Source organism: Bacillus rossius, chromosome 18 (genome assembly GCF_032445375.1).
Source record: "Bacillus rossius redtenbacheri isolate Brsri chromosome 18, Brsri_v3, whole genome shotgun sequence".
Taxonomy (NCBI): domain Eukaryota; kingdom Metazoa; phylum Arthropoda; class Insecta; order Phasmatodea; family Bacillidae; genus Bacillus; species Bacillus rossius.
The window spans coordinates 27,110,154-27,125,352 of NC_086345.1; the positions used below are offsets into that span (position 1 = coordinate 27,110,154).

General features: G+C 40.6%; 1 protein-coding gene across 1 annotated transcript; it reads right to left on the reverse strand.

Moving 5' to 3' along the window:
• Window positions 1-116: 116 nt before the first annotated feature.
• On the reverse strand, window positions 117-14,716 carry LOC134541444 (lysosomal acid glucosylceramidase-like). The gene is made up of 10 exons (XM_063384905.1): window positions 14,602-14,716; window positions 9,645-9,836; window positions 8,671-8,818; window positions 7,077-7,230; window positions 6,401-6,558; window positions 5,251-5,479; window positions 4,623-4,767; window positions 1,978-2,048; window positions 1,244-1,539; window positions 117-328 (listed from the first exon to the last, which is right to left on the reverse strand). Exons 1-10 carry the CDS (start codon window positions 14,645-14,647, stop codon window positions 229-231), a joined length of 1,539 nt encoding a protein of 512 aa, XP_063240975.1. The 5' UTR covers window positions 14,648-14,716; the 3' UTR covers window positions 117-228.
• Between the last annotated feature and the right edge of the window lie 483 nt (window positions 14,717-15,199).

The following is a 15,199-nucleotide window of genomic DNA, read 5'->3' on the forward strand; positions in this document are numbered from 1 at the left end:
CAGGAAATTTATTATTTTTAATGTAAAAATTAATATTTGAGAAAAATTTTCAATTTGCAATTGGTATTTGGCAATTTCTTCATTATAGATACTAGGTAAAAAAAATAACAACCTCGTTATTTTTTAAATACTTTATTTCTTCGTCACTTTTATTCTGTTGTCCGAATACCATTTTCAACTAGAAATGCTTACAGGAACATTACACACAAAGTGCTGGTAGAACCATGTCTACTTGTAGACGATAGTGTTGATGCTTCGAGCAGGTACTGAGATGTGGATACTGCCTTTCCCTGTATGTTTAATCTGTGTCTGTACCACGGTGGCGTTGCTGAAACAGAGATCAGGCACAGGGATAAGGGCTAATGGGTTGATTACTGAATTCACTATGAAACTGCACCAAAAATCATCTACAATAAATTCTAAGCACTGTACAATTCGGAGCATTGAAACACAGAGTACTGTTCGTGTGTGCCATTTTCACAATTTCAATTTTTGGATTTATACTTCTGTGGTCCAGTGACTGCTTAGGTGATTTTATAGAATCATCAGTCAGGAGAAGATTAGTGACTGAAAAACCACTGTTTCCTAGATCTCATTCCGAAGATAGTAATAAATGAATGCAAACTTCCTGAGTCGCATCTTCAGTCCATAAAATCCATAAAATTTATTTTGCTGCACCGCATATATTTAAAAAAAAAATTCGCTGGCAAGCTTTCAAAAAGTTTTTGCAAGAAGAAGAAGATGATTCTCGATAAGTTAAAAACTTTGAACGAGATCTGTGTTCATTTGAACCCCAAATTATACGACATTAAACATGAACCGGGGTCCAAACATCGAGATAAGATTCGCAATCCCTTGCAAGAAATCACTATATGACTGTAAAACACCTAGGATGACGTGCAGTCACTTAAAGTTAAGAGTATTATTGGGGGTTTACGAATTCTTAGCAGGGTATTATTATCTTTGAAAGATTTGTGCAAATGGGAGTGCATGACTTGATGTAAGCTTTTGGACATACGCCATTGCTAAGCACATGTATGTCTGTAGAAGAAAACTACAAAAAAAACACAAATTTAAGCAAAAAATTGCTGTTGTCAGGATTCAACGCCACACAATACTCCGCAACAGGAATATGGTCAACAAACAAGGAAAAAACAAAGCAGCAGGGTAAGCAATTGTTTATACCCATAAAGCAACCAAAGCACTCTCATCAGGTGGAGTTTGACGTGAAAGTGAGCCTTACTTGTTGATGAGCACGACCACGTACTCCCGCTGCGGCGTGAGGAAGGCCACGTTGGCGAGGCCGCCGTCGCTGGAGTGCGTGAGGCCGACCCTCCTGGAGCCCGGGGGCACGAACATGGAGAAGTGGGCCTGGAAGTAGTACGGCGGCTGCTTGTAGAACTCGTCCCCGGTGGCGTTCACGATGATGGCCGCGTTGTAGCCGTGGTCCGCGGTCACCCCGCTGAAGGTGGCGGGACCGCCGTCCAGGTTCGTCACCAGGTTCCAGTCCGTCCAGCCGCCGACCCAGTTGTTGAAGGCCTGCGCGAGCATTATGCCCCCCTCCTGATTAACTAGACAATATTTACCTCAAAAGCTTTTACTTTAAATTTTTCTTCCATACCTTATGTGTTTCATCTACTGTATTAAAAAAAAACGCTGACTTTTAGGCATTAACTATGTCATGGATTCTTTTAAGTGTTCACAGACTGATCGTGTATTTTTTTAATAGTCCTTTACTAAATGAAAATGCCTAAGTACCCAAACATTAGTATCTTGGATTTAATACGTGCATCATTACTACTAGATTTTTGAGGCATGTTCTTTAAATAATGGGAATAATTCTAATTATAGATACAGTTGAAGGAACAATGCACTGTCTTTTGTAACTTTTGAGTCAGTTGACTACATAATCCGTAGTTAAATGCTACCAAATTTAAGTTAATTTATATCCAATTAGGAGCAAGTGACGAATCTAACCTGCATCATACTCGTTCCGTATCTCTCACCGATCTCCCAGTCTCCATAATCTCTGCGAACAACTTTCACCACTGAAACAAAACACATGCATGTGCATTTAGCTCAAAAATGGATGTGAGTTCAAATTTTTTAATAATACAGTAATACGTTATATTTTTAGATGTGTGACGTCGTCTGGCCGACGACCACCCCAGAGCCCGACCTGCACCCGCCAGTATACGCTCCCGCTAACGGAACACACCCCTGGCCATGGCCCACCCGAGTCAGGCGACCCGAACAGCAATCAAAGACAAAGCCGCGGAAACCTGAGTAGACAAGAGAAGAACCGTACCCATTCCTCCTAAAACATTAAATTAGGATTTTAGCGACAATAAAATCTCTTCCAGACACACCCGTTTGGAGTCTAGCGTAATGAGGTCACGCCTGGCGCGAGAGAGGCCGAGCCTCCCTCGGACGCCATGCCAGTTCGGCAGTTCAGCGCAGCTCACGGACCGGGGCGGACCTACGTCCCACGGAGAGGCAACATCCTTTGTCTACATCGAAAGTAACGTCCGGTAAATATAGTCACTAATTAACAGAACCCCTTTTATTACTTAACCTCTCCGTGAGTACCCGGTCCCTTTTTTCGGTCCAGGACCTAATCCGGCCGCATCAATTTAAAGACACCCCGCACCACACTTGGTCAGCGGGGCTGCTCTTCAGTATACGGCACGGGCCGCCTCCCGCAACTTACAGAACTTTATTTAAGGTCACGCGCACGGCGCTGACCACAAACCCGCAAGGGAACTTGGACAAACTTAATTGCGGTGCGTGTTTCACCACAGTGGGCACAACACCCGCGCCGAGACATTTGCATACGGGATTGGCCGTCTCCAATCGTCCACCCCCTTAATTCAGTGTATTTTTGTATCCCGTATTTTGTATTGCTAACTTACGTTACCCGAGTAACGAGTGCCACGTAACTTGTGCGCGCCCCCTTAATTCAGTGTATTTCTGTGTCTCGTACTTTGTATTGCTAACTTACGTTACCCGAGTAACGAGTGCCACGTAATTTGTGCGCGCCCCCTTAATTCAGTGTATTTTTGTGTCCCGTACTTTGTATTGCTAACTTACGTTACCCGAGTAACGAGTGCCACGTAACTTGTGCGCACCCCCTTAATTCAGTGTATTTTGTGTCCCGCCTTTGTGTTACGAAATTACGTTACCCGTGTAACCAGTGAGACGTATGAGACGTAGCAGCGTCCGAGGCCACGTAACGCGGAACACAAACCATACGGCGCCACGGAATAACGAGTAAACCCCCCCCGGGGACCTCTGTAGAGTGTTGTATTGTGTACGACTCGTTCCTATGAATAAAAGGTACGACACCACCACCTTAACTCCACGCCTCTTATTTAAAATCATCTCACGCAACACCGCCGCCGGCCCTAGTGGGCCACGCAGGGGCACATACATCCACGACCCCCAAACTCACGACTAGAACCGAGCTAGTCTGGCGCCCACCCGGACAATACGTAGCAAGAACCGCCTTTTCCCACTAGGAGCCACACCGGGACTCGAGCCCGAGACCCCGGACGACGGCATGTGTAAACATCTTATCTCTCTGTTTACAGTATTTGGTAGCTGAGTATTTTCTTTTAAAAGTCAATGAACAGAAATGTGACAAAGACTTTCTTATAAACATGATGGTACACACCAAAAGTGTTGTGTGCCAAATAAAACTGTGATAGTGGAACAAAACCAGAATATTTTTTTTGATACACTAAAATAGTCATAAGTCATAGTAAAAAGTAATCTCAAGTTTTAAAATACCTCAGAATACTTGCATTACAATGTTAATAATGCATTATCTCCTTTCCTAACCCTAATTGTCTTGATAGCGTAGTAGCAGAACATGCCGTTGATAAGCTCACTGTGTTATTTTTTTATGTGGTTTGAACCTCGTTACTGGAAAAACTTTTTTCTCTTATTTTTTTAGTAACAGATTACTGGATTATACAAATAGTGCTTTGTGCAAATATATATGAATATATTTTATTTTTTATCTTTTTGTCATAATATTATTACCTAAATGCATACCTCAGTCCATTAGATTGATTATTTCATACTAGATAGGCATATATGGGCTGACTACAATAGTTCGAACCTGTGGGTGATCCGTATCTTTATCCTTATGTGAATGAAGTCACATTGTCGCAAGGAAAACAGCCCTGTCTACAACTGCATTGTCCCATGCCCGATCGTACAGATTTCTAAAGTAGTCACCAGAGCACAGTAAATGCTTTTCGATTGTTTTTTTGTTTATACAGTTTTTCATGTTTAGTAAACGAGTGCGCAGCTAAGTTTTCAACATTTAGTTAACTTGTGAAATTTGTGGTTGTTCGATAATATTTACTTGTATTCTGTGAGGGTGACCGGCCTGCAATTGCAATAGCGTGACTGTGAAACGTGTTTGATGCCAGAACTATGTCTGGTGGATAACTTTCTGTGTATTTAAAAAAGTTTCCTGCTCATTGCATGCACACAGGCCCGAAATAAGGGCAGTGTACAACATTCCGGTCACGGTATCCGGATATGAAGTGTCGGTTAACCTCGCGTGCGAAGTCCTACAGATTGGCGCCCCTGGTCTCTAAGGGGCGACTCACGGTTGCAGGCCTCCGTGTAGAAGAGGAACTTGGTGGGGTGGTTCTTGTGGGTGGTCGTCAGAAGCCCCGGGTCTGTCTTGCGGTCGTTGTACCAGTGCACTGCCACGCCGCTGTAGTACTTGCCCGCCGTCGCGTCGTTGAGTATCTGCGGGCACACCAACACTCCCTCCTCGCCACAGCTCCGAGTAGCTCGCTTCCGTGCCGAAAAGGCACGTGTGGCTTGGCCTTACTTTGCCATTGGTGGGGTTATTTCCCTCAGGACGGCCAGACCAAAGTTCCAACCCAGGACTTCCGGAACGCGAGCCCAAACGTCTCGCTGTGTCGCCTCACTCCGTAACAGCAGAGCAGGATTTTTGTAATCCACCGGATGGTCGATTCAACACAAATTTTCCAACAAATGCCTTTTCGGGATCTAAAGAAACTTTTGGGGGAGGAGACAATTTAAGGGGGTGCCTCCAATTTCAGGTCATGATTTAATATTTATATTAATCACAATATAAAAATCTTGACCTGAAATGGGAGGCGCCCCCTTAAAACACGAGTGTTCCCAATGTTGGATTATCATTTTGGAAGGTCTGGTGGAAATTTTTTTTTAACTCATTGTCATGTACGCAACGGGCCGGCTCACCCTGTCCGCCCACACGGGAAGGTGGTTCCTGTTGTCGTCCAAGGCCATCATCTTGAGCCCGCCGTGGCCCGTCTTCTGCAGCGCCGGGCCCAGGTGCTTCCCCACGAACTCGTTGAGCTGCCCGATGAGCCAGCCCATGACGGGGTAGTTGTTGTGGACCACGTTGGGCTCGTTCTGCGGCGCCAGCCCCCAGAACTCCACCCCTTCCTTCTTGTAGGCATTCAGGTACCTTCGCAGCGACACGCGGCCGACATCTAGAGCTTGGAAGGGAAGCATGTCTGCATTTGGGGGGAAAGCGTCTTCCAGGAGGAGTTGGTCCGACATCAGATAGAGGAAATTTGCAACTCATCTGCTATGGCGTATCCTCATTAATGTTTTCTGAATAAGAGTAATTTTTGAAAGTCACTTGGACTGTCTTTTACCGTCTGAAACTTTGTGGCGACCAAAGTCTCGATCAAAAATATCCTTCCAGATTCATACAATGGTTTTCGCAATTAAAATTTGTTAGATTATCCATAAGTAGAGACTGGAAAAATTTGTGAGTTCAATAACCTCCAGGATATACTCCACGATCCTCTGCCCTACTTGGGCAAACGGCGCCTGTTCATTGGGTGCTGAATTTTAGTGGCGTCCCAAGTCGGTAACTTGTGATTGGATACTTCTTTTATTGATGGTCTCTGATTGGCCGATAGTCCTACATATTAACAGTGAACCAATAGCAGAAGCAGCACAACGGTATAATTATTTGAATTTTAGCATATCACGAATTGAATCCGCAAATTTTTCTGGTCTCTATCCATAAGGTGATATAAATGAACTGGGACCTATGTTCTGAGATCACTTGTTGAGGAAGAGGTTTTTTTTTCTCTCGAGCCAGAGAGACTATAAAATATGAACTAAATAGAAAGAAACAACATTGCGAGATCTAACAAAGTTGTCTAAAAAAAAAGTGTATTTGTGACAAAGGTGGTGACTGTCTTGTTGCTGCCAAAAGCAATGAATCCAATCAACCGTGTATGAATGCACGCGGTTAAATAATCAGCACTATCAATATTTTTAAATAAGATGACACTTATAATGGAAGAGCAGATACACAGATTTTTTTCATAACACACTACAGACTATTTCGAAAAAACTACGTTATTCTTACTTGGTGAAGTAGTTGGCCCATATTTCGTAGTACTTCTCCAGCAGGGTGCCGTTGAACCACGACCCGGAACTCTTCATCCATAGAGGAGCTGACCAAGGAGCAGTGAATAGTTTCAGATTCTGCCCTCGCACTTTGGACGCCTGCTTCAGGAACGGGATCTGGAGGAACAAGGCGCATTCATGGAACTGGTTTTAGTGACTTAGAAATGTTTTTTTTTTCTGTTAGAAGCTTTCATCAGGTGCCGCTAGAAAATAATTTTCGATAGTAAACTATAGAGCTCATAAGTCAGGAAATTAACTCGCTCGCCTTCCAGCGTAAATACCTTGGGTTCATTGCACACATCGATCCAAGACGAGTACGAAATGCGGTAGACATTTCAAATGGATGGCGGGTTTACTTCCTCATGTTCCCATTCCTCTATGTAGTTTACCTATTCCCAGTCACTGACAGTCACCTATTCATCCCCGCCGTAAGATACTGTCCATTGTCATGTGCGTGACACAGTTTTCACAGCTGTATGGGTGCTATAAAATGATAGTTTTCAACACATGCAATGAATCAAACTTTTGTAAATATGTCTAAAATTTTAATTTTAGTTAATTTTATAAATGAACCAGTTAGATGGATGTATGTGCTTTGCAGATTTTTTTTTACACAACTAATTGCCATGACTAACCTTGTATTTCGTGTCGATGTCTATGAGGCTGAATTTGGACAGCGTTATATCTCCAACCACGTCATCGTAGGTGTAGTACTTAAGTGAGAAGTCGCAGGCCCCCATGTTGACCCTCAGGAACAGGTACTGGGCACCGCCTTTCCCAAAATAGGTCCTGCGGAAATTTCAAATGCCTTGTACCTACTGAAAGTACTCAAATTTCTTCATCTACAAAAAAAATATGAATTTTAATCATTCAGTGTATCTCACATAAAGTTCACCAGTTGCTCATAATACAAATGTTAATTTATTGTGTTGTAAAGACATCTTCTTTGGTTTTTTTTTAAATAATACATTAGGTTTCTATCTGTGAAGCACACGTATCTTTATTTTACTACTGTAAAGTTTCTGGCACAGACTTATCAGTTGCTTATGATCTAACAAACCAGTTAGCGTAAATAAAAAAAATTATATAGTGTCACTAAATGAATTTACACCCCCATTTGTAGAATGTATCAATATTTCAAATGGATCATTTTTGTGACACTAGTTTTTGGGCATAGTAACTTTAGCACTATTGTTATATAAAATTAAATATAGGTATTTGCTCCCTAGGGTAGACAGTGTATGCATTTTCTTCTCGGGGGATATTCGGTACATCTCTCGTCTTCAATCCAAAACTAACGCAGTCACACCTCCTCAGCTCGACACTATCTGGAGAACATACCAAGGCCAGTATTCCAAGACAAAAAATAAAGGTAGAGGTGTTTAATATGCTACACCTTTACCTTAACCGTATTCCAAGTTCATAAAACCGCTCCCAAACCCTTAGATAGGACACGGCCAGTCCAGGATTCTGGTTTCCTATTTGTTGCCAATCTGCGCATGCGCAGAGCTCAATTTCTCGGTTATGTCGTTCAAACAGTGCCATTAACTCGTTAAGCGTCATTTTTGTGATCATCGGGGGACGTACCAAGAGTGTTGGTGTGCCAAACGAAAACATGTTAGCGAAACTAACCTAGAATACATTTTGTACACTTTAAAGGTCATAACAAGAAATAACCTAAACTTAAAAAGAACTTGAGAAAATTAGAAAAGACGGTTTAATTTTTGTGCGATGGTGCTGCTACCCTATGATTTTTGCCATAACATTAGTATCGATGTTTTGGCTTCTGGGTTGTAGCCGTGTCCTAGGCAAATAATTTCACCGACTTTTTCGGTCGACATTGCAGTCGCCATCATCAGGGACCACTTACCTACTGAGTAGGTAACTGCCCCGTGAAGACGGCGACTGCAACGTCGACCGAAAACGTCGGTGTGAATTATTCGCCTAGGACGCGGCTAAAAACCCAGAAGCCAATCTACTTCGGACAATGGCCGTGAAAGCCTGCGAACATTATTAATAGTATCGATGAATGCGAAACGTCGCTGGAATGCGTTGGAACCAGTTTGAAGTCCCGCGCAGGGCATTGTGTATTAGAACGGTTGCCGATATGTTGCCTTCCTAGGATTGGGTTTGGACCCGGGGCCGCGAGAGTTGGGTTACGGTCGTGTCCCAACAAGGCCACCTCGCCCGGGAGTCTCGGAATACCGGCCCGACCACCCCAAGCCTCACTGTATCAGGGTCTCCCTGGCCTGCTCGCTGAGGGTGTAGATGTTGTGGGCCGTGGAGTCTGTGAGCGCCCCGCCGAAGCCCAGCATCTCCTGGTACGTCGCGGAGGGCACGACCGTGAACACAGCCGAGGCTGCCGCCCCGCTCCTGGCTGCAACCACACAACACAACTGGCTGGATTATTCCCTCCACGACGTAATTATACACCAGTGCAGTGGTGTAGCCAGGATTTGTGTATGGGGGGGTGTTAAGAAGCATGTGCCCCCCCCACCCCCCATTTTAAAGCGGTGGGTCCTCCCCCGGTAAAAATTTGGATTTCAAGGTGTAAAATAGTGCTATTTTAGCAGTTTTCGGTTCTTAAATTTTAATATTGTAATGGTGAAAATTTGATTAATTTTAATATGAAATTTGTTTGAGTGATGAATAAGAAATTAATTAAAGATTGGTGTTAAGGGGGGGGGGGGTTGAACCCCTGAACCCCCCCCCCCCCCTCCTGGCTACGCCCCTGCACCAGTGTCAGATCTAACATACTACTGGTAACTACCTTAAAAATCAGAGTCCAGTCAATCATGAGGTTTAAAATGAAGTCTTTTGGTTTTGTATGGGGGGTCGTGCGATTTAAGGCGTCTTTGATATGCCTAGGATGCCATCACATTGTTGGGCACGTGAACATGGTGGAGACTCTGATGCAGGGTCGTGATGTAGCAGTGTGGATGCGAGACTCGGTTATGTACCTGCTGAATACTTTTTCATACAATATCTGGCCCGCTCCAAGCTTCTGTATAGGTGTTGCCTTACATGTAAAAAGGTAAAAGATATCTTATTTCAATACGAAATCATCAGGAAAAACATCAATATCAAATGCCAAAATATCGATGCATGTAGCTGCTGTATGGATGTTGAGACACAGCGGATGGTGACTCCTGATCGCAGCGTCGCGGGAAGCTAGCTGGGGTCGGGACGGGGCGAGCTCTGACCTGCGGAGAAGGCCCCGGCGTGGGGCTGCAGACGCTCCCCGGCCTTGGAGGACACGAAGTGCAGGAACTTGCCCCCGGAGACCTGCGAGTCCCGCACGGCGTCCAGGCTGTCGCAGTACGTCTTGTTGCACACGCACACGATACTGCTGGCCCCGTAGTTCCTCGCCATGCACGGCTTAGCGCTCGCGGTGCCTGAGGGCACAGACACACACCACGGGACTTCACCAGAGCGGGGGCAACCTGGGCTTGTGACACAGGCACCACTTTTTGGAGGGTGGGGTGGCTAAAATGTATGTTTTTACTAGAGATATTTACTTCGATACTACCTGAGTTTAGCCGGAGGAGCGCTACTCCAGGTGCCAGCTATCAAGTCAGGACGACCAGGATCCCCAGACTGATCCAGATCCGGGTAGGGCACCAGCATAGCCGCCCCCCTTCCTCCAGATCCTGACAGGTTCTACATGTACCTAATGTCCGGTATGTCCAGCAAGTAGAGACCACTCGGTCAGGACAATCGACACTGTACCTATCGTGTTTTAACAGTAACTAGCTGCAGTACCTGGCATTTCCCGGGCCATCTATTGACGAAGTTCAAAACTAAACTGTTATTAGCTGCGTTAGTTCGCTAGCTTCCGCGAGTTCCACTAAAGCGATCAGGTCTTGTCAAGTAGGATAGGAAGGTGCCAAACCTTACTATATGACTGTGTGGCAGACATAGAGAAATGACACTAATAAATCTATGTGAGAAAATATCCCCACAAAAAAAAAATTAAATCACCAAATATCATCGGAAATTATTGCCAAGGCTTTTTCTTTATCATGGCATATTTCTGAAATAAATGAATTGCACAAATCTTTAGTAATATACTATTAATATACATTTTTTTTTCGTTAAAAATTTGCATATAATGAACTGCCAAGTTTGTACCTGTCCTGCTGGAATGATAGATCATTACATGTTTTAGAATTTCAATTAGTTATATTTATTAAAATTTTATTAGCTAATGGTTTGCTGAATATTTTCAAAAATTCATTTTGCCAATGTATGATTGACATGATAGAGTTAGGTGAATATACTGTTTAATTGTAATTAAATATTTTCAAAGTATTTTATTTTGTTTTTAAATAAATTTTAAATATTTAAGGAAAATGTTTTATGTCGTTCTATGAAAAATTATTATTTTTACACATTGTGCCAGTTTCCCGCCAAACCAACAATATTATAAATAATACGTTAAATACTAGATTATAAACGAATTAAAATAGTCTAAATAATAATTCTTGTTACATCAGAAATATTTATGTATCTACGGAGCATCCATTCTATGAAAGTTTATGGACCCGAACAGATATGGCTACGTAATCATATGATTGCAGTTAACGATGAAAGGAACTATTAAATGAACAATTTTTTAATAATGATTTCGTTGGCCATTGTTAGGTATTTAAAATAGAATGTTATTCAAGCTAAGAAAATGCTTATTGTTTATACAATATTATATTTCGGACGTTTGAACTGACGTAGGCGGCAGCCAATCAGCTGCTACCATTCGTAATATTATGAATTTCAAAAATTATTAAAAGCTTCTTTCTTCTGTACATGGCTTCGGAATGAATATCATGTAACAAAGTGGTGCTATAATAATTCCAATTGTGTTATTTAAGCAGGCCAGCATTTGAACTTACGGATCTGCTGTATTTAAATATAAAAGTTTGTATTTTCATTAAATAGAGCGTGTGATCCAATAATCTGCAAATAATAGTGCTACGAGTATTGTGAGTAGTTACCATGATGTCCCAATGGTTATTCACACGGTATGTATTAGGATTTTGATGATATAAGCCTATTGACAATAAAAATTCTAGGTATACATAGAGAAAGTATTATAAACCTGTTACGTGAAATAATACTTAAAGACATATTAACGAAATATTCACTTATTTAAAATTAATGATCTTTGTAAAAATATTTTAAATGTGCTAACAGATAACAATATTACCGTAATGAGTGGTTCGAGACCATAGTATTTGGTGTTTTACCCTGAACTTAATGTTATTATTGCTCCGGCATAGCCTTTTTTAATAACTAAATTTTGTACAGCGTACTTTTATTAACGAACCCGAATACTACAAAAGACTTTTGCCAATGTTTTGCCAAGTTTCACGTCTGTTTTGGAAGCACCCCTCATGATTTTGCTTGAAAGGTACTGACTTAAACAGCACACAACCGTAGCTTATCTATGACTTATGATGATTCCACATGGTAACCAGGTAAGGTTATGTTTCTCTTGGTAAATATTTACTTGGGCGGTATTTCCGAAAAAAAAATGTTAAAAATCCGAAAATACCTTTATTTTATGCTCTTCAACTTCCTCTTTTCATTAAAATCGGCGGAGATTAGAAATTCCAAATACTTTAGGAGATATCGAATTTTTAAATTTCTTCAAATGTAGTTGAGCGGTATTTGCGAAATAAAATGTTAAAAATCCGAAAATACCTTTATTATATGCTCTTCAAATTCCTTTTTTCATTAAAAGCGGCGGAGATTAGAAATTCCAAATACTTTAGGAGATATCGAATTTTTAAATTTCAGCACAAAACCAGCGCATTCCTGTGGCGTGCGTGCACCATTGTTTCTTGTTTAGGTACGAGTATCTTTTTTTTTTTTATTGGATAATGATGTCACGTGATTGTTCGTGATAGGCCAGAATTCAAATGAACTAATACGTGATTATTTAGTTCAATTATTGTTTAAAACTGTGTTTAATTACCGCCTCCAACTTAGGTGAGTTTTTAACGTTTCTAATTTTAAAGTCTTATTTGTTATTTTGATATTGTTGCGCAAGTAATAAGTAACAAAAAAATTTACGTGAGTTGTTACTGTACATCCTTTGTTACGGGTTTGTTAGGTAAGGTCAGTTACATTATAAATAATTTAAAACTAAAGAATAATTAAAATTAATTCACATTATTTTTAATATCACCTTAGTTTGAAAGTATTTATAATGTAACTGACCAGACCTAATCGACCATTTTAGTTTACTGTTCACCGTCTGTCCGGGTTTGTTTGGTCAGGTCAGTTACATTATAAATATTTTAAAACTAAACAGCCATTAAAATTAATTCACAAAATAATTTTTAATGTCGGCTTAGTTTGAAAGTATTAATAATGTAACTGACCTGACCTAATCAATCATTTTATTAATTACGCATTCACGATTCACGTATTCACAAACACACGGCAAAATAACAAAAATGGCGCCGCTCGAATGGTTCCACAGGTCTTGTATTGCAAAATGTAAAAATTCGCTATCTCCTAAAGTATTTGGAATTTCTTATCTCCGCCGCTTTTAATGAAAAGAGGAAGTTGAAGAGCATATGATAAAGGTATTTTCGGATTTTTAACATTAATTTTCGCAAATACCGCTCAACTACATATGATGAAATTTAAAAATTCGATATCTCCTAAAGTATTTGGACTTTCTTACCTCCGCCACTTTTAATGAAAAGAGGAAGTTGAAGAGCATAAAATAAAGGCATTTTCGGATTTTTAACTTTTTTTTTTTCGGAAATACCGCCCAAGTAAATATTTACCATAACTTTCATTATAAGCATTTTTACTTCCTCTTTTCATGTTTTTGATGTAGAAAATTAACACGAAACATCTCGTGAACAATACACACGGACACAACTCGAAGAAAAGCATGCGGTAAAACATTCAGCCAAAAAAAGGTGTGGTGTGATACCGGCAGTTGTATACACGTTACAACTCCACTTTCGCCGGACGAATGAGCCTGAATCCTGTGTCACTATCTATCGCTTATCGTTGACGTTACTGTTTGATGGCATCATCTCTCATTTAAACAGAAGTGGACATCAATTGAAATAGAACAGCTTATTTACCCATGAGTTTACTGATAAAATAAAAATAAAATTATGTATTAGTTACTCGGGTTGGGTTAAAACTACGTATATGTTAGTGTCTCTGCAGTTGAAATTAGCTGGTATTGTTTCTACGGGTTAAACTATCTGGTAGAGTATCTACGGGTAAAACTATCTGGTAGATTTTCTGCGGGTAAAGCTACCTGGTAGAATCTCTGCGGGTAAAACTATTTGGAAGAGTATCTGGGTAAAATAATCTGGTAGAGTCCTTCAGGGTAAAACTGGGAAAACAGTAGTCCGACACAGTGGACTAGGCGGAATAAAGTAATATCCTAACCAATCACGTTCGACGCTTCTGTGACGTCATACGACTAAAATTCATGGCAGTAACGGATCGATAAGTTATAGTTTATTATTATTATTTTTTTTAATATTTCCATCGCGTTACGAGCGCTGTCACTGAAATAAACGTGAGAAATTTGTTTTTGAATAATGGTTAAACTGGTGTATTGGTAATAGGATTATTATTCGATACGAAACTCGTACACGAATTTTAAAATTGAATACCTATCTTTAAAATAAAGCCAAGCGTGACATATATATGTGTATTCAACTACATTTCTGGAAGCGAATCACACGTAGTTTCCGCACCCGCCGCAAGAATATTCGTTGCCGCTACTTTGACTAGCAAATGATTTTCAGAGTGTAAACTGTATATCTGAAACGGCTCCAATTAAAGCTAAAACACTTGACTTTGGACTTGATTTTCGATTATTTTTTTTAATACTGTCCGCATCTTGTTAAAATTCACTAAACAGTTAATATACAATTTCCCTTTTTTCCTATGTACTTCGGTTACCGTCATCCGCCACAGATGGAAGCACCGTAGTTACATATTTCCGTTTCATGCGACTTTTGTTCCATTCTCTAAAATACTCCTACCAAATGCCGTATACGTATACCGTGAGCTAAGATGTTAGGCCTACACACCAAAAACTTTTAAATAATAATGGCTGCCGTACACAAGTTGCGTATGTAATGGTTAAAACATTTTTTAATGTGTAGTTTGACTTACCTAAAAAGGCACTAAGCAGAAATGCTGCAAAGATTTTCCAAATCATAGTAGATTTAAGTATTCGGTTTCTTCTTAAAATGACGAGTTTGCTCTCTTCTTTCAAACTTATATGTCGCTTTATCATATTAATCTTTTATTTTGTCTTAGTGGTACGTAATTTTTTTTGTAACAGAATGTTATCTTTACTCTTCAGAAGAACAATACAAGTCGCTGTAAAGCATGAGATTTTTAAATTTGAAATTGCCTTTATTTCCGTTGCTAAAAATTTGTCTGCCTAGTATCTAATGAAAAAATTGTACATCTGACATGAAAAAACTACAAAAGAAAAATGAAAATTAATTGCAAAAAAATCCTTGCTTGTTTTTACATAGTGGTTACTTATGACATACGGAGTAACCATAGTAGTTGCATTCGTCCAAACATACATTCTTAGTTGATCCTCCCAACTGCAAGAACCGTTAAGATAACGTAGCGATTTTTTGACGTGACAACGTCTTATAAATCGATGAACGCCGGCTGCACGCACGAAAAAGGATGACACATTGTCCCGTTACGCTATGTCCCGTTACGCTCGTACGCTTGCGCCTCATCTATCTCT

Excerpts from the sequence above, each read along its gene's own strand:
- LOC134541444 (XM_063384905.1), bottom strand. The coding sequence starts at position 14,647 with ATGATTTGGAAAATCTTTGCAGCATTTCTGCTTAGTGCCTTTTTAG. Across the intron at positions 9,837-14,601 it reads TCTGCTTAGTGCCTTTTTAG|GCACCGCGAGCGCTAAGCCG; the intron begins GTAAGTCAAACT and ends CTGTGCCCTCAG. Across the intron at positions 7,231-8,670 it reads GCCAGGGAGACCCTGATACA|GACCTATTTTGGGAAAGGCG; the intron begins GTGAGGCTTGGG and ends AAATTTCCGCAG.